At 38.2% G+C, this 19,457-nt stretch overlaps 1 protein-coding gene across 1 annotated transcript; it reads left to right on the forward strand.

The window, feature by feature from the left end:
- Positions 1 to 8,218: 8,218 nt before the first annotated feature.
- Positions 8,219 to 18,914, forward strand: RCHY1 (ring finger and CHY zinc finger domain containing 1). The gene is made up of 9 exons (XM_089497160.1): positions 8,219 to 8,269; positions 12,740 to 12,859; positions 13,673 to 13,788; positions 13,977 to 14,055; positions 15,348 to 15,392; positions 16,208 to 16,266; positions 17,182 to 17,208; positions 17,678 to 17,798; positions 18,789 to 18,914. Exons 1-9 carry the CDS (start codon positions 8,219 to 8,221, stop codon positions 18,912 to 18,914), a joined length of 744 nt encoding a protein of 247 aa, XP_089353286.1.
- The last annotated feature ends 543 nt before the right edge of the window (positions 18,915 to 19,457 follow it).

The raw sequence follows: 19,457 nt of genomic DNA on the forward strand, positions 1-19,457 counted from the left end.
AAGGACTATGATTTTTAGAATATTGTCTTTTAATCACTCCACTTTGGTATGGATCTGCTACTTTATCATGTGGAAAGCAATGGCATAATATAACTATCAGTGCACACAGACATATATATGCATATATATAGCACTGGGCACACTAGTTTATGTATGTGTTCTGGAGTTGGTGTATACACAATTGTTTCTCTCATCAGACCCTCCCTATGCTATATGCCCAATTTTATTCCAGCTAAATGAAAGTGAATAAACATACATTAAAGCAAATCTTATTTTACATAATGGTTATCCTTATGCAACACGTAGCAATACAGTACATAAAAAAGTGAAACAATGGTTCTTAGGGAATAATTTAAATAACAGTTTGAGTTAAACATGTGTTAATATTCTCAAGTCTACATATGCAACTTGTTTGAGCTTTAGATGCAGTTTTTTGTAAGTACAGGTCATATACATGAAAATAACTTGCCACCAGACAAACTTATTTATTAACTTTATATTAAAAATCTAACAGACTGCGGCACACTTCATGCACAAATGTATTCGTGAAGGTGCGAAAAAAAGACATTTAAGCAACTATGTTGCATCACCTGGCTGTTTTACGATAGATGGGTAACATTTCTATCCCTATGATAACTAAAAACATTTTAAATATAATGAGGCTCTAAGTTATAGACTCAATCCCATTGTTTAGTTAAACTTGTGTCTGCTAATAACAATTAAGAATACTGTTCTTCTGATGAACTAGTGATTTGTGGACTAGTGTCTTGAACAGAATAAACTGGCTGCAAAGGGACGCCATAAATGATTTGATAATAAGGATGAGTGGTGATAATGTCTTGACCAAAATTTAGAATCCTTGCAAGATTTAGTTTAAATCTTTTGGTATGAAAAGCAACAAAAGGAGCAAAATACACTCTGATTTCAGCAACAGAATCCACAGGATGTTCATTTTTCTCTGGTTTTGATCCAGAATGTTGTGGTGTTGTCTTTGTTGCTGTAATTGAAGGCATCTTTGTTGGCTCTTCTTGGCTCGCAGGGAGTATTGAAATTATTTGACAGTGTGTTTTTGAGGTATCCAAATCATTGACCTCCGTTCGGTGTTTGTGTTCTGAAAAAAAGGCAAAATGGTGTTGATACATCACATTATATATATATATATATATATATATATATATATATATATAAATATTTATATAATTATAACCACACAATCTTAAGATTTGCTGACAGGCGAGGTACTACCTGGATGATGCAGAACCCCTTCAATAACAATGCCCTGCTTTATACACCATCAATAACAATGCCCTGCTTTCTGTCAGGAAAATTGGTAAACCCAGCTTGGATAAAATAAATCTATGAATTTAGAACAATGCTGCTACACTTATATTCCTACATCAGGGCCAACCAGAGCCCACACAATAATTAATTTACTTATGCTAAAAGCTATTAGTGACAGCTTTACTTTAACAATACTACATCCAGTGCACTAGTTTTTGAATGTGGCCATCCACCTTTTCTCCTTATGGTTTTAGCTTTAGATTTTTGTTTTGAACATTCTAGGGGAGCAGTAAACTACATCCTATAGTCTGTTAAAAAACATAATTATGAGTTACAGTTTAAGATCAGGTAAGCAATTTGCATACATGCTGTAGTTTGTATAAGAAATCTTTCATGTTTACCATACTCACCAAAAACTGCATTTGTTGTGAAATGTAAATAGTTTTTCTCCGGTGCATTTACGGAATCCCTTGTCCTCTCCAAAGGCAAAGTAGTTGAAAAAAGCCCTGAAATAATTATTTACAATGAATATAAATTAAATGCATGAAAAACATCTAGTTATTCTTTTTTTCCTCACTTTTCCTTTGTTCATGTATCATCTTAAACCTCTCTTTCTTCCCTAACTCCCTGTGCACTTGTTTTACTCTTGTTTTTTCCCTTTCTATTGTTTTCTCCCTACCCCCACACACAACAATCTCCAGAATCCTTATTCCCAGCGCACAACACAATCCGGATTCCCCTCTATGTTAACTTGATTGTGCCATGTTTTGCAGGATGCATACAATATTCACATATTGCTGAAAAACACATGTAAGGTGCCACCCTACAGTATATCGGACATAAAAACTCATGGAGGGCAATCAATTACTCAGTTATACAGTTCACATAGTTTAGGGCAGCAATTTACATGTGTTGGTCAGCTATATGTGACAATGATATGTGTTCTAGAGAACATGGCCAACATGGTCACACCAACACAGAAGACATGTCCTTCTTTCTACTTCTTATGTTGATCCACCTGTTTTTTTGCCAAACATGGGTTTTAGCTGCTTAAATACATTACTTTTCTTGTAAGCACCAGATCTATAAGTGTCTCTACAACCAAATGGTCTCAAAAGGCTCATACTCTGAATAGTAAGTGATTCATACAGTCCACCAAAGCTGATGGGTTCATGTCATACTGTTTGCAGAAGCAAAACTGTAAATAGGAAGGAAAGACTATAGGAAGGAAAGAACTAATGAGCTACCATGGTCCACAAATAGTTTCCATTATATGACTATGGGTAAAATATTAACCGGAAATATTATTAAGTAATAGAATGGGACGTTATATGACAAAATACAGTGTGAGTACAATGAAATGTAAAGTATTATTGATGTGGAAGATGATGAAACTGTCAATTATCTGTAATAACTGCTGTAAAATCCTGGTACCAAAGACTATCATTAAAGTGTTTCATGTAAGACACTTTGACACATCAATTATTGTCATATGGAAAAAGAGAGACAATTTAGCATAATTAAGTATGAGACATGTCTAGACTTTATCTGAAGATAAGAAAATCAGGGCCAATATTTAGTCATAGCAAATAAAACTAGTTCTATGTCTACAAATACACAGAAATATTAATGTGCAGGTGTATTTGGTGTCTCGCATTTGATTGTTAATGGGACATAATCAGGAGTTTTTACCTTTGCTTTAAGTACATCTTTTCACAAAATATAGTAGAACTTGTACCTCGGGTTTAAAAACTCTCATAAAAAAAATTATTCTCTATTAAGTGTAACACAAGCTGCATACATTTTATGTAAATTGAAGTAAAAAGTAAGGTACAGAGATAGGGTGTAAAAAAATTCCTCCGTATATACAAATGTATTAGAAACAAAGTAAGTTAGTATAGAAAATGGACAAATGGTTCCATTGCTTATATATATTTATAATTAGTCATTAACATGATTTGTACATTAACATTAAATATATCAATTATTACATATAAATATATATATATATATATATATATATATATATATATATATATATATATATATATATATAATGTTATATATATAAATAAATATAAAATATTTTATGGCTATATATATAATCACCATAAACACTGGAACTCAGAAACTGGAAGTTCAAGGTTAAAATGTTATACGTTTCCAACAAAAAAGTAGTAAATCAATAAAAATATGTATGTCTTGCAATGCATAAGACTATACTAAAGTATGTTTTATACACAAAATATGTTTACAAGACAGTGCCCCTTTTAATTGATTACTGAGAACTGGTTACACTTAGAAACCAAATATACAATATGACACACCAATGATATAATACACTGATGTTTATTACATGTATGTCTGTGCCCCAAATAAAGAAAAATACAAATGGAATTCTTACCATGTGTCAGGACTACAAACAATGTATAGTGATAGGTGCGGGTAAGGAAATCTGATAATTCCTGATACATTGTTCCAACCTTTCAGAGTTCCCTGGAATATGAACTTATTCGGCGTTATGATTGCATCCTGTAAATATAGATGGTAACTGGCACAGAAAACCACAAAGTACTTAGTAAGGACATGTATACAGAAAAATACCATCTGGGAAATAAACAAAGTATACACATATTATTGATCACATGTCCTGAGTCAGTTTTGGTTATGTATATGAGACTTGTGCATTCGGATTCATACAAATTTAAGTCTTAACAAAGTCTGCCAATTTCATCAGGAAGCAAAGAGCTTTGAATTTTTATTTGAATTTTGTGGTTTTTTTTTACTCTCACTCATTCTTGTTTCTCACGCTGTCTCACACTGTCACTCATACTCTCCTTATGCTCCATCTAAATGTCTCTCTACCTTCTCCATCGACTGCTTCCATGACCCTGTCTCCTTGCCCCATTACTTTTCTTGCATCTTCTTGTTCTTCTGTCTTCATCCACTGCTCCTCGTCTCTTATTCCATTGTCCGCTTCTGAACCTACCCTCATGGTGAACTACAAAAGGGAAACGGTGTGCCATTTTATATTTATAAAATATAGGAAGATGTGAAAATGTGAAAAATGGTGTTTCTATGGAACTGGACATTTAACTTATAGCAAAAAGTCAACCTCATTCAAGACTGTCTCTAACATGGGACAAAAGGGGTGGCATGTTATTTTTTCACTGGATGTAAAAGCTAGACAATATAAATAAACTGAGTATTAAAAAATACATTTTCAGTGCTGGATTTAATTATAGTTTTATCTCAAATATCTCAGAGTCTCCTTAAGAACAGGAGGGTCAGCACAGTCAATAGTGTTTCCCTCTAGCATTTGCTTTATGTGGCGGTATTGTTTTAGTGCCTGCTTATTTTATAAAACAACTGTTTTTGTTGTTGTTTTCCCCACCACCAAAGAGTTATTTAGCAAAAATGTCTAAAAATGTACTTTGTTTGCTGTTTTGAGCGACAAATGATCCTGTAATGCAGGTACATTTTTTGATGTTTTAATCTAATCACCTGCTATACTGAAATTTAGATTGACAACGACAAGGTTCAATTTTATAATATAAAGGTTTCATTTAGATGGTACAACATATTTTGTGCTTTTTTGGCTGTGAGGTTACTAGTGGTGTATTTAGGTCTAGGTCAGCTAGTCCCTAGGACTGTGGGGACCTCTGGGCTGGGTGAGGAGCACCACTACAGCCATCTTTGTATTTTACTAAACCTGTGAGGATGTTTATGTGTATGATGGTACATCTGGTTGTTTCCACTTCATGGTACAGAATGTTCTCCTTGCTGCAGTGTCTGGGACATTGAACAGTTGCTCTTTTGCAGTCAGCATGTTCCTGTTTTAACTGGTTTTATAACTACGTGTATTGTGCTTTATTCTCTTTGAGGGGGTCACTTTTGATGTATAATCGGCCTAAAAAACCTATGTTACTCTATTGTATAAATACTGATGTAGGGACTACCCTACATCAGAAAATGTCTTACGCTTGCTGATTCTCTCTGTACGTGTGTACATTGATTAAATTAGTCTATTCTAGGAGCCTCTAGTCTCTCTCACTTGCTGTGTGTCAGGAAGAGGTTCCAAAAATAGTAATTCATCAGCCGAAACACAATTGACAGAACACACTCTCAATATAAAGATAGAAACGCAAAAATAAAGAAAACAGCTTGCAAACTGTCCCACAATCTTTGAAACAGCAGCTCAAAGCACATTTTCTCCTCTTTTCTCCTTACTGGCCCTATATGTACCTTTGTAACGGTCACGCAAGGTAGATACAGGGCTGTGGAAATAGCGCTATCTACAAATTAATAATGAATCTTAATTTACTTATTGACGCAATCCTTTATGTATTTTTTTCTGTGTTCTCTGGGTTTTTATGTATTTACTGGATAGTATACACTTGGCATTCTGCTTTCAAATCTGCTTTAGGCTGCTTTGTTACTGTGCCTCTTGGTTGGGATCACCCACTGGGTTCTAGCCCTCTGCTAATATTAGATATACCGTATTAGCTTCACAACCTTTTTACTTATCTTTTTAAATTATCTGAGATAAAACAGTCCCATAGTTTCACATGATTGTGACAATGACGGTTCCTCTTTTAATAAGACTTTCGGCAGAAAGTTTGTGTTCATTTTAAGGGAAAAGATTTTCTTCATATCTGATTAAATTCATTCATCTCCGTAATTGACAAATTTCGTCCAATATTTTCATTTTTGGAAATTCCATTTGTTCCTCCAGTTGCCATGGAAACAATAAAGACGTAGAAGAAGTTCAAAAGGGAATTTAAGCAATGGATGAAATAAAGAGGGTCAAAATTAGCTTAGAGTTATAGAATTAAGGATAGTAGTGGACTGGTTAAATGATCTTAATTAATTATTTTAATTAAATAAAGACTTTAGAGTCTTAGACAATGAAAAATGGCAGGCTGAGGCTCGCCAAGTCTCACACACAAGAATCTCATTCTGTAAAATGCTCAGATGCGGCACAGCAATGTCTAATAAATGTCTGTGAAGTCTAAGGAAGCTTTGTTAAGTCAGGGGAGGGTAAGAGTGGCATATAGGGGGTTAAAAAGAATATCAGGGAGGCAGAGTGGGATATAGGGGGTACAAAGGAATATCAGGGAGGCAGTGTGGCATATAGGGGGTTAAAACGAATATCAGAGAGGCAGTGTGGCATATAGGGGGTTAAAATGAATATCAGAGAGGCAGAGTGGCATATAGGAGGAAAAAAAGAATATCAGGGATGCACAGTGGCATATAGGGGTTAAAAAAGAATATCAGGGAGGCAAAGTGGCATTTAGGGGGTTAAAAGGAATATCAGGGAGGCAGAGTGGCATATAGGGAGTAAAAAGGAATATCAGGGAGGCAGAGTGGCATATAGGGGGTACAAAGGAATATCATGGAGGCAGTGTGGCATATAGGGGGTTAAAATGAATATCAGAGAGGCAGAGTGGCATATAGGAGGAAAAAAAGAATATCAGGGATGCACAGTGGCATATAGGGGTTAAAAAAGAATATCAGGGAGGCAAAGTGGCATTTAGGGGGTTAAAAGGAATATCAGGGAGGCAGAGTGGCATATAGGGAGTAAAAAGGAATATCAGGGAGGCAGAGTGGCATATAGGGGGTACAAAGGAATATCATGGAGGCAGTGTGGCATATAGGGGGTTAAAATGAATATCAGAGAGGCAGAGTGGCATATAGGAGGAAAAAAGGAATATCAGGGATGCAGAGTGGCATATAGGGGGTAAAAAGGAATATCAGGGAGGCAGAGTGGCATATAGGGGGTTAAAAGGGATATCAGGGAGGCAGAGTAGCATATAGGGGGTTAAAAAGAATATCAGGGAGGCAGAGTGCCATATAGGGGGTTAAAAAGGAATATCAGGGAGGCAGAGTGGCATATAGGGGGTTAAAGGAATATCAGGGAGGCAGAGTGGCATATAGGGGGGTATAAGGCATATCAGGGAAGCAGGGTGGCCTTTAGGGGGTATAAGGCATATCAGGGAGGCAGAGTGGCATATAGGGGGTAAAGGAAAATCTGGGGGGCAGATGTGCATAATTGTGGGGCAGGTTGGCAAATAAAAGGAAATAAAAACACCAAAACATTTTTCTAAATCATAGTTATATAAGAAAAAATGTGAATTAATATTTACTAGTAAAACTTTTTTCTTATAGGGTAGTCTTATATTCAGGCTTTCTTTTTTTCCTAAATTAATATTAAAATTTTAGGGGGATCGTCTTTTGAATCAGAACTTACAAAAATTGGCTTTACATTGCCACCTGCTGGCCCCAAGCTGCGAGGCTCATCTTTTTTCACATCATCCTAACTTGTCTGTAGAAACTGGGTACATGTCGAACAGACTTTATACCATATATATACCTTTATATACCATATACTGTATAACCTCTCCTTTCACATTTGTCATGAAGCAGTTTTTACAGTTAGGTCACAGCACATGCACTGATAGTTCCCAAAACGATATGTTACTTGGTAGTGGGCTGTAACACACATGTATTCGTATGTTATATAATAAGATACTTATAGGCACTGCATAGGTTCATACACGATACTATTTAATAAGCTATATCACTTCCTCGGCCTCCCCTTTCCTCTGTATCCTAAGCTAATCCAGGTAAGGTCCTAACGCAAGAAATGTTCAATTAATATTTACGAGTGTGTGTGTATATGTAAAAAAAATATACTGTATACATTTCTCAACACAGGGCAACAAGCCCTCAAACATTTTTTTGTTTACTATTTTATGAACCATTATAGTTCTTTTTTTATGTAATATAATAAAACTATGTATGTATTAGGTGAATGGGATGCAACAAATCAGCGAGCACTAGTTCTACCCGCACGCATCTTTGCCCTGCGCTGCAGCAGTCCCCGCCCCGCGATTTCCGCTTCCTCCGGTCACACATGGCGTCAAGTTCAAAGGAAATGGAGGTGGTGGTCGGCTGTGAGCATTACACCCGGGGCTGCCAGCTGAGGGTGAGAGATACCAGCCTTAATGCCCAGGGTAGTAGTCAAGAAGCAATGGAGAGGGGGAGGCGAGCAATAAATGCGGAGAAATGCAGGGCGAGGCTGACCAGACAGACAGACAGACAAGAAGCGGGGGGTCAAAGAAAAAACCACGGAGAAAAAGCACAGGCGGAACAGAACGGAGGCTGAAAGCACAAGCTGTATAGGAAACCGTAGAAACATATTTTGCCTATAAGCCTCCTGTTATGACGTGACATGCAAGTTCATACATTCTTTATTTTGTACCCTTTTAACATTCTTATTTTAAGAGTCAATTCTAGCAATGGCACAGATATTATTATTTTTTATATGGAGAATGTTAACTAAGGTGACCACATGAAGCTGATGAGATTACGCACACGTATATATATATATATATATATATACATCTGCACACCATCACATACAAAAAACCCAAACATTTAATATATATATATATGTATATATCTCACATACACACTGATTCACATAGGCACAGAGTTACATACACATAAAATGTTATATTATATATATATATATATATATATATACACACAATATCTGCTCAATTATAAAAAAAAGTATATAAAAAAAAAAAGGCCTGAATTTAATACTTCTCTATAGGAAAGCCATTTTACTAGTAAATATTCCCGTGTAAACAATTTTTTCATATTTAATAATAACTATGATTGAACAAAAATGCATTTTTTTGTTTTTATTTCCTTTTAGTTGCCAACCTGTCCCCCAGTTATGCACATCTGCCCCACGGCTTGCCACTCTGCCTTCCTGATATGCCTTATACCCCCTGTATGCCACTCTGCTCCCCTCATATGCCTTCCCCTCCCCCCACGCCTTACCGATGCATCCCTTGACCTGTCCCCCATGCTCGCGTCACCGGTGTGACGTGGAAGTTCGCAGAAGCCACGGCAAAGTGTCGGGTATAAGTGGAGGTTTGCAGTGGAGGCTGCCAGAGAGGAGGATCCAGGTCTCCTGCAGCGCTGCAGGGGATCCTCCTCTCTGGCAGCCGTGGGACGTCTGCGCAATGTGCACTGACAACCTCCACTGCTGCCGGCCGGTACTTCCGCCGGGGGTTCTATGATGGGGCACTGGAAGGTCATGTGTCGCCGGCACTCCGTCATAGAATCCCCGCCAGAAGAGCCGGCAGCAGCGGAGTTAAGGATCCAGGTCCCCTGCAGCGTTGTGGGCGATCTGGATCTTAGTCTTATAGTCACACCTCTGTTTGAGGTCTGATTATAAGATGACCTCGAATATAAGACGAGGGGTATTTTTCAGAGCATTTACCAGACATTACACACCCACACACCTACCTGGTGCTAGCTGCAGGTTACAATGAGCTTGGTGTGAAGGAGGGACTCAGTCTATCAGGGGAGGTTTCTGAACTCTCATCCAGTCGAGAAGTCTCTCCTGATTGGGTGTGTTTTCCTTCACTCAGAATTCTCATTCCATTCTCATTGCATTGTCCAGGATTGAGGCCGCCTGGGACTTAAAGTCCCATTGCGGGACTGTCCCGGGCAATCCACGACATGTGGTCTCCCTAGTCTTTATTGACTTAATGGCGGCATACTTCCATAAAATGGAAATTTGTTTTAGGTGCTGTGATATCCTTATTGATAGCAATTTATAGAGCATTTTCAAATGTTTTTTTTACTTATACAATTTGATATATAGACGATTTATGTTGTTAATACATAGAATATTGTAAGTTTTTGGGTTGTAGAACACTATGATATACTCATGCCCAACAAACATTCTGAGCTGCAAAAAAGGATGACACAGAGCTTCATGTCCAAATGAAGGACTGTCACTCTGCAAAAGGGAGAATTGGGAGGTGTAAAAACTCACTTATTTGAAAATATATAGTCACCTGAGGCATGTCTGCTGTCCCGTCACTTAAAAGTGTCTGATCACTAAAGGGAGATTTGCAGTTTCAACAATTCGTTATGAGGCGCCAACAATGGTCAACTCCTTCAGCGAGAAGGGCTGAGCTGGTACATATTACACGGGGCCAGCCACACTGTTCCCGCAGAACATACAAAGGATGAAGACGTTCAAACGGGAACCCGCCTGCAAATTCTCATGTCTCCTCTCCTTGTAGTAAATAAAACCAAGAGGTTCCTTGTACAGCTTACAGAGACCCAGTCATCCGGGGGGGGGGGGGGTTTGGGGGGGGATACATGCCGCACTGTATCCTTTCCAGAATGACAGTGTGCCATGGATTAATAGCGTTCTCTAAATAGCAAATACAACAATGCCTTGCATTATTATTAGGCGGAATGGAAGATTTGATGGTAGGCAAAATCCAGCACGGCTAAAAAGCTGTTAAATGTATCTATCCCTTTTAAAGGAGCATCCAAGTCCATTGTGTGCACTTTGATGTATATGATAGCTGTGTCATCTGTTTCCATTTTTGCAGTGCACCGCTTACAAATGCATAGGGAATTTGCAGAATCTCCTGGTACGCATCTCCTCCCACGTGATCTTGCGCATTCACAGAGGTCACTCCTGTTGATTTGCAATAGTTGATCAAGCCACATAGGAAATGTTTTGTTGTTTTTCCTAAAAGTATTTTTTTTTTTTTTTACATTTTGAAGAATGCGTATTAGAAATCAATGGGAGCAATTGCCACGCACGGAGTAAAAAATAGACCTCCGTCCGGTGCACTTAATCAAACCTGCATGTAAAATAGCTGTGGGAAGGGGTAAATTCTGCAGGAAAAGGCGCATCATGAAAATTTTAAGGGACTATGCTTCTGTCATATGCATCAAAGTCCATATGGTGGTTGCAGTGTCTCTTTAATATACATCCTTCCTGGGACACCGGAGTGCCTCAATAATTTTCCCTTTGTTAACTTGATGATTACGCCTAGGTTATACAAATCTATGCAGTAATGCATGTATAGACCATTACGACGATGATAAATTACCATACTTTTTTTTTTTACATAATGCATTTTATTATTGCACTTGGCATCTTTTGTAGGAAACATGTACCGTATTTGCTCGATTATAAGACGAGGTTTTTTCCAGAGCAAATGCTCTGAAAAATACCCCTCGTCTTATAATCGGGGTCGTCTTATAATCAGACCTCAAATAGAGGTCTGACTATGAGACTAAGATCCAGATCCCCTGCAGGGGACCTGGATCCTGCTGTGTATAACCCCCCCCCAAGTTACCGGTGCTTCTGAGTCCCCGGTGCTTAGTCCGGGCAGCGTGTAGAGCTCTGTATACGCGTAGAGCTCTACACGCTGCCCGGACTAAGCACGGGGACTCAGATGCAGGGGACCTGTATCCTCCTGTGCTATGCCCCCCGCCCTCAACTTACCGGTGCTTCTGAGTCCCCGGTGCTTAGTCTGGGCAGCGTGTAGAGCGGACGTTGTCTACGAGAATCACGTAGAGTTCTACACGCTGCCCGGACTAAGCACCAGGGACTCAGATGCAGGGGACCTGTATCCTCCTGTTCTATGCCCCCGGCCCTCAACTTCTGAGTGCTTCTGAGCCCCCGGTGCTTTGTCTGGGCAGCGTGTAGAGCTCTACGTGATTCGCGTAGAGTGGAAGTTGTCTACGCGAATTGTGTAGAGCTCTACACGCTGCCCGGATTAAGCACCGGGGGACTCAGAAGCACCGGTAAATTTGGAGGAGGGAGGGGGATAGAGTGTTAAATGGGGGCATAAGGCATTTCTGGAGGCAGAGTTCTCTGTGAAATGCCTTTTAACCCCCATTAATGCCACTTTGCCTCCAGAAATGCCTTTTAACCCTCTATACGCCACTCTGCCTCCTGAAATGCCCTATACCTCCCTATGTGCCACTCTGCTCCATAATATGCCTGTTAACCCCCCTAAATGCCAGAGTGGCATATAGGGGTATAAGGCATTTCTGGAGGCACAGTGGCATATAGAGGGTTAAAAGGTGTATCATGGGGCACAGTGGCATTTAGAAGGTTAAAAGGCATATCATGGGGCACTGTGGCATATAGGGGGTATAAGGCATTTCTGGGGCAGAGTGGCAAGCCTGGGGGCAGATGTGCATAACTGGGGGGGGGGCAGGTTGAAAAAAAAGGAAATAAAAACAAAATATTTTTCTCAATCGTAGCTTTTATTAACAAACAATCGTTCACATAGTTTACATGAATTAACATTTACTGGTAAAACTTTTTTCCTATAGGGTCGTCTTATATTCAGGCTTTTTCTTTTTTTCATAAATTAATATTCAGATTTTGGGGGGTCATCTTATAATCAGGGTCGTCTTATAATCGAGCAAATACGGTATTTATGCTGTATATAGTAATAATTACTAGTTCCCTCATTAGACATAGTATCAAATTAACGAAATTATAGAATTTATACAACAGATGATTCATGTACTGGCTTTAAAGGTTATACTACATTCAGTAAATATTGGGTTTTTTTTCTTCATTGATTAACTCTTAACTACTTTCTTTCAGGCTCCTTGTTGTTGTAAATTCTACACTTGTCGTCTGTGCCATGACAACCAAGAAAATCATAAGATGGACCGTTTTAAAGTCACACAGGTGCAGTGCATGAAGTGCAATTGTGTTCAAAAGGTGAGTATAAACAGTGAAAAGTAAAAAATCAGGTGCGCTGAACTAGAAACAAAAATCTCATTCAATGAACTCCCTTCAAAGGATAAACAAGAACTACCTTAACTTCCTTTAATCTCAGCGGAATTTTTATGATGTTTTCTTTTTTTTATTATTATAAAATATGCCCGTCAACGTTCCGTGTGCAACAGTTATTCAGTTTCATGTTGCTGTATGTGAGAAATGGTCAGAACAAACAGTGTACTTCTCTCAGTGTCTGACATAAATTTTTAATTCTTTGTGTCCGTTAATCTCGGGGCCCAGTGCGATTTAAAGCCTGGGTCCCCTTGCATCTCTCATCATCCCTCCCAATGTTAATGCCATTTTCACACCCATCATAGCAAGGGTGAGCCTAGGGCTAGTGGCGCCTACGTGCAGTATTCCTTCGGTGCCCCTACTAGTAACAGACATACATACTAAAATGCAAACTCGCACTAACACCCACTCACTCTAACACCATACATTTACGTACACACCCACATTCTTTCTCCTACACCTCCTATCCATCTCCCGGGTGCCACTAACCCTAGGTTTACGCCTGACACTCCAACACTATATGCTGACAAACACACTCCTGATAACACCTTAACCCTCAATAATTCATCTAGAACATATTGATTGGTGAGTAACACCCCATGGTGCAGAAATGCAGTAGCCAGGTTAACCCCAAACTTTTGTGTCAGTGATTTATCATTGTCCTGATTTTCCGGTAACTTTATACTAGCCAATATTTTCATCGCAGCTTTAATTCCATTTCCATGTTTTGTGTGTTTATAGGCTCATCAGAATTGTGAAGGTTGTGGCAATGTGTTTGGTGACTATTACTGCAGTGTGTGTCATCTGTATGACAAGGACAAGAAACAGTATCACTGTGATGGATGTGGTATATGCAGGTACATTAAATGTCTATACATTTATGCCCGTGTCCTAACTGTGTGGTCCTTATAAATTTTCAGGGTATCCCCTCTGCAAACTAGCTGATCTCTTACAGTGCACTAGTGCTTGTTCTGAAGGCTTTTTTTTTTTAATTGGTTGGTTCATTGTTTTGTGATTGTGAACTTTTCTGCCTTTTTATTTTTAGGATTGGTCCAAAGGAAGATTTTGAACATTGTATGAAATGCAATTTATGTTTACCACTGAGCCTCAAAGGAAACCATAAGGTTAGGGATTATTATTTGCCTTATTATATGCAAATGTATTGAAAAGACATGTAAGAGAAAGCATTACTTTGTTAAAAAGCATACTGTTTAATTTCAACTGCTGACAAATGTCTTCTCAACTGATCGTTCTGGAGCTAGACAGGCGTTTCATGTAGCTACAATCATTCCACAATTAGTGATTCATAGTTAAAGGTTTTGTGTTTTTTCTTATAGAATGTTTGTCAGTTTTGTAAAACATATTTTATTTATAGAAAAAAACTCTGTAAGAACATTTATAGAAATAAGTTGTGCAGTGTGAAAAAAATAAATTGTTAACAAGAAAAGAAAATACAAGAACAACAATAAGAAAGGGAGAAATCAAAGAAAAAGAAAAATGCGTTATGGATGATAGGTGGGATTAGCTAGCCAGAGGGGCCCAAATCTTGTGAAGTCTTCTGGTGGACATTCTAAAGAGTGGATCCATATGTAACCAGGTTTCCACCAGTGCCTGTCTGACCAATAAGCTGAATTGTGCCAGAAGCTTGATTTTAGGTTTAGTAAGAGAATGACGGTGTTTCGAGAGCACGAATATCTATGGACCGAAAGGTAAAGGCTGCCCAAATATTGAGGTAGCCATCTACATCACCTGACTCCAAAACTCAGTGTGGGCACGGCCACCAAATGCAAATATATGATCACTTGTAACCAGGGCCTTTCAGCAGTACACATATATATAAACGACTAAGACGTGTCCTCCCAGATATCTGCCCAATCCTTACTTGCCTTACCCCTCCCTCCGAAATTAAATGTTTGTTATTTGATTGTAACATTGTGTATCTGTGTTACAAGACTCTTAGGTCTGTCCCCCATCCCTGAGTGTTAGCTGCCCATCCAGGTGAAACATTAGTCAAAAATACTGATTTAGGGCAACTTAGCTCTAAAGATGAATTGTCTAGATTGTAAATTTTAAGAGTAGGACTTTGTCACCTTTTCTTTCTGTGGGTCTAAATTGTTGCGTACTCTTCCCATGGTACAGGGCTGAGGAAAATGATGGTGCTATATTAAAAATGCAGCCCACATTTGAACTCAGCGGGGTGCCAGCTGCCTGAGGACCTCACGAGTTATAATGACTAGTACGACTAGCTTGACTTTCACATATACCTATCAAATACCCTGTGAGTAGTGAAATTGGCTGTTAGGTTTCAGTGCCCACTGAGCATTCAGAAAGGATGAAATTATGATGGTTTTGAGCTCCCTGTATTATTGTTTTTGCTAGTGAAATACCTGTTTAATATTCGTGCTTCTGTTTTTAGTGTATAGAAAATGTATCCAGACAAGACTGTCCTATATGCTTAGAGGTAAGCTGCAAACTACTTATCTTTGTCTCCAGTTTTTGTTATTTATGATTAATGCACTTATATGTAGAGCTAAAGTGTCCGTTCCTGCCCAGCATACGAGACAGGAAAGTCACAATGGACTATAAGCAACTACTAAAGAAATACTTTAGAACCTCTTCATGAACAAGGCTGTTATACTTTTTTATTCTCACAGATCAAAGCATTTTTACCCCTTTTTTCAACAGTGATTTCCCTCTCATTTGTTTAGTGCCCACACAAATTATATGTTTTTTGACAGTACTAATATATAAAAAGATAGAAGAAAGTTAACCTGTCTATGAAAAATGGCAATATGTCACCTTGTAGGGGGTAACTTCTCATCTACACTGTGTGCTAGCCAGTTGATTTATTTTTACAAACTTTTTGTTTTTTGTGCATCGCAGAGGTCCTGTAATTATTTTTTATTATTATTATTGTTATTTCCACTCTGCGAAGAGGGCATTATATTGTTGGGTTCGGTTATACTTTCTCTATAAGCTTAGAAAAAGCAATGCCACTTTCCTGTGACAGTAGACAGCCGGATCTCCCGTGGATCACTCTCAAGGACCCACTATTTGTCGTGAAGCAGTTAAAACAAAAAGGGAAACCTAAAGTGCATTATGTTATGAAACTTAAATATAGAATTTTAGTATTTATAGTAAGGGATTTTTTTTAGTAATGTTAAATTGCATTGCCAGAATCATCTGTGAAGAACTACAAAGTTCATGAAAATGTGGATGTAAAGTAATGTGATGAAGATGAATTATAGTGAAGACTGTGTTGTGTTTTGATAATAGGATATGCACACCTCTCGGATAGGTACACGTATCCTACCTTGTGGACATCTCCTGCACAGGTAATTACTACTTAAAGGAGAGAGCCTACCATTTTTTAAAACACATTTGTACTAAAACAAATGCACAAGTCTAATTTTTACCATACCCATCCACTAAATGGCCCCGGGTGCTATCCCCTAACCTAACCTCTACATATATTCACTAAGCTGTTAGACTAGTTATTTGCTTGCTAGTCAGTTCTGAGACACTAAAAATACATTTGGAAAACCCAGGAAAGGAGACACACCCAAAAAAATTGCCACATGTACAACAAAAAGGAATTCCTGATACCTGCAAACATTGTGAAAAGGTAGCAGAAGAAAAACTCGATTTCTTGTGTTCCCGTGGGGTGTCTGACTGTAAATCATGCTCTTTAGTTCGGGCAATTTTTATGTGAAAATAATCCTCTCTTAGAGGGATTTTCTTAAACTTTTTGATATATTTTAAGACTTTTGTCATGTCTTCCCTCTTCTAGAGTTTACCTACTAACATTGCTATGTTTTCCTATTATGTTTTGTTAGACTGTGTTTAGAGGTGCCTTGCAAAAGTATTCGCTCCCCTTGGCATTTTTCCTATTTTGTTGCATTACAACCTGGAATTTACAAACACCAATTTTTGGTTTAGAATTTTTTTGTGAAGAAAAACAGAAAAACCTAAATTCCACATAAAAAAAATTATTTTTCTTTATTTCACCAATTGAGACTATTTTGTGTATGTCCATTACACGAAATCCCCCCCAAAAATCCCAAATTGTAATGCAACAAAATAGGAAAAATTCCAAGGGGGTGAATATTTTCGAACACTTTACATTAAAAAGCTACATTTCTGGCAGGTATCGGAAAGTGTATAATGATGGTAGCATCTTGTGTGCTTATTTTTAAATGCTGGTTTGTTTTTTTCTTGTAAAGTGAATATATTTTCCTTTTTATTTTCAGTACTTGCTATGAAGCTATGCTAGAACAGTAAGTGAACTATGCCTTTCTGTTAAATCATAATTGTAGATCTCTGAATAATACAAAATAAGAAATAAATTTTTTGTATTTTCTGAAAAATAATGTCCATGGCTATTTGTAAATTTGCTTGGACGCGCATTCTGTGCAGTACAGAGCAGCGGTAGAACGTTTCTTTAATTTCATTTGCTCATTTCTGGTGACCTCTGTTTTGATTGAAACTGCCTGGTTGGCAAAGTTTTTGAGAAACCAAAATCAACATAGGGCTATAAAATGTTGTACCAGGACTGAGAAGAATTGCTGCAAGTTCACATGCGCTGTGCATGTCATTGGCGTAAGGGTTTGGTTTTGACTATCCTTTTATCCATTTACAAATCAGTTTAGTTATTTTTTTCTGGATACATTCCCATTATCTTTGCATACTAGTCCCACCAGCTCCATAGATAAAACAATAAAAAAAAAACTTTTCACCCTATTACAGAGGGTTCAGATGTCCGCTTTGCATGCGCTCAGTACTGGATATGTCACGGCACTGGCAGTTACTTGATGATGAAGTAGCCCGGACACCTATGCCCTCAGAATATGAAAACATGACGGTGGAGGTGAGTGTTGAATTACTATCATCTGCTGGTAAGAATGATCTGGCTTTTGGAAGAAGAGACTGTGTGTTGTTTTGAAAGTTTGAAAACCTTTAATCAGTAAATTATTGTTGGTCAGCTGTCAGCCCGGGGGCAAGATGGGGTCCTTAGGGATTTTTGTGGGACTGGGGGAGGGGAGATATTTTGTGGCGTATCTAGTCAGGCAAACGTTGTTATGCCTTGGTCAGCACCTGGATGAGAGGCTGCCAAGCAGGTAAGGAAGTCTTGCATTTGTTTTCTTTGACCCATCTGAAAAATATTTACACACATGAAACCATACCTCCATGCAGAATGAAAACACCCATAGGAATAGAGTTTATAAAGGAATAAAATGACAGATGCCGGTCAATTACATCTCAGAAAGTCCAGTTGTATCTGCCTCCGAGAATAAAAATGCTCCGGGAATCAACTCCTGTAGCTGTCTTGGGCACCTAGTAGGATCACAGAATTAAATGATCGTTTTTCACATGGATGATTTGGGCTTCTCTTTAGAGATCTAAATACTAAAATTTGTGTTTAATCTGTGTAGAAATCTGCACTAACACCAGAGCTTACCCAAAAACCTCAACAACGAATGCTTAGTGCCATTAGACTTAGTGTCATAATTAGCAAGGTTAGGTTTTGGGAACCTTGTAAGATCAGTTTGGGCTGCCCTGCTTTTTACATTGTGAATATATCTATTCTCCAGCAGAGGGCCAGCAAACCCCATGAAAAAGTTTAACACCTCTAACTATACTACCGCCTGGTAAGGGGCAGAACTGATCATCCCATCACCAATATTTGAAAACTCAACAGTCTCTGCTAACATCCTGTTGATACAATTTGTATGATCTCACTCTTATATATATAAAATGTGGTCTGCGGTTTACTTTTTCACAGGAAGCAGACACCAGGCGCATGGGTATGGCACTTAAATTCTAATGATGTTATGATCATTCTTCCAATTTCCCTTAGATTCTCTGCAATGACTGCAGCACAAGATCGACAGTACCGTTCCATATTCTGGGATTAAAGTGCAAAAACTGCAACTCTTACAACACCACACAGGAAGGAAGAAACCCAGCAGAGCCAGGAACTTAATGACCCACAAGAAATTGCAGCACAGTACAGATTAGATCATTGTTTCCACGGATCAAATTGTTGGGAAAACATTTTTTTTCTTTGTCAAGACGTCTGTATAATAAATATTTATTCATAAAAATGTAATTTTGCTTTTCTAGGTTTGTGTCTGGATCATCATTCTATGCAATCTGTTTCGACAACCAATGCTTTCACAGACACAACGTAACACATCTATTATTTATATAGCGCTTTTCTCCCTGTGGGAATTCCTGGTTGTTAATCTAATATCAACAGTTTGGAAGAGAGATACTCGCTTTGTTTTGCCATTTGGGTCAGAAGATTACCAGAATTTCATGTCTCGAATGATCAGTGAAATAAATGTTTTTCAGAAACTCTGAAGCTCCTTGCCAAAGCATTTGTCACTCGTGCATAACAACTTGTACACTCCATATTATAAAACCAAGGAATATTACCTAATATCTATATTTTTCAGGTGAGATAAACAAACTAGTAGATAGTGATAATTACGGTATAAGCAGATGCTTATCTCTAAAGCATTAT

The sequence above is a fragment of the Sceloporus occidentalis genome, unplaced genomic scaffold (genome assembly GCF_023333645.1).
Source record: "Sceloporus occidentalis isolate IW3139 unplaced genomic scaffold, rSceOcc1.0.p SCAF_99, whole genome shotgun sequence".
NCBI classification, from domain to species: domain Eukaryota; kingdom Metazoa; phylum Chordata; class Lepidosauria; order Squamata; family Phrynosomatidae; genus Sceloporus; species Sceloporus occidentalis.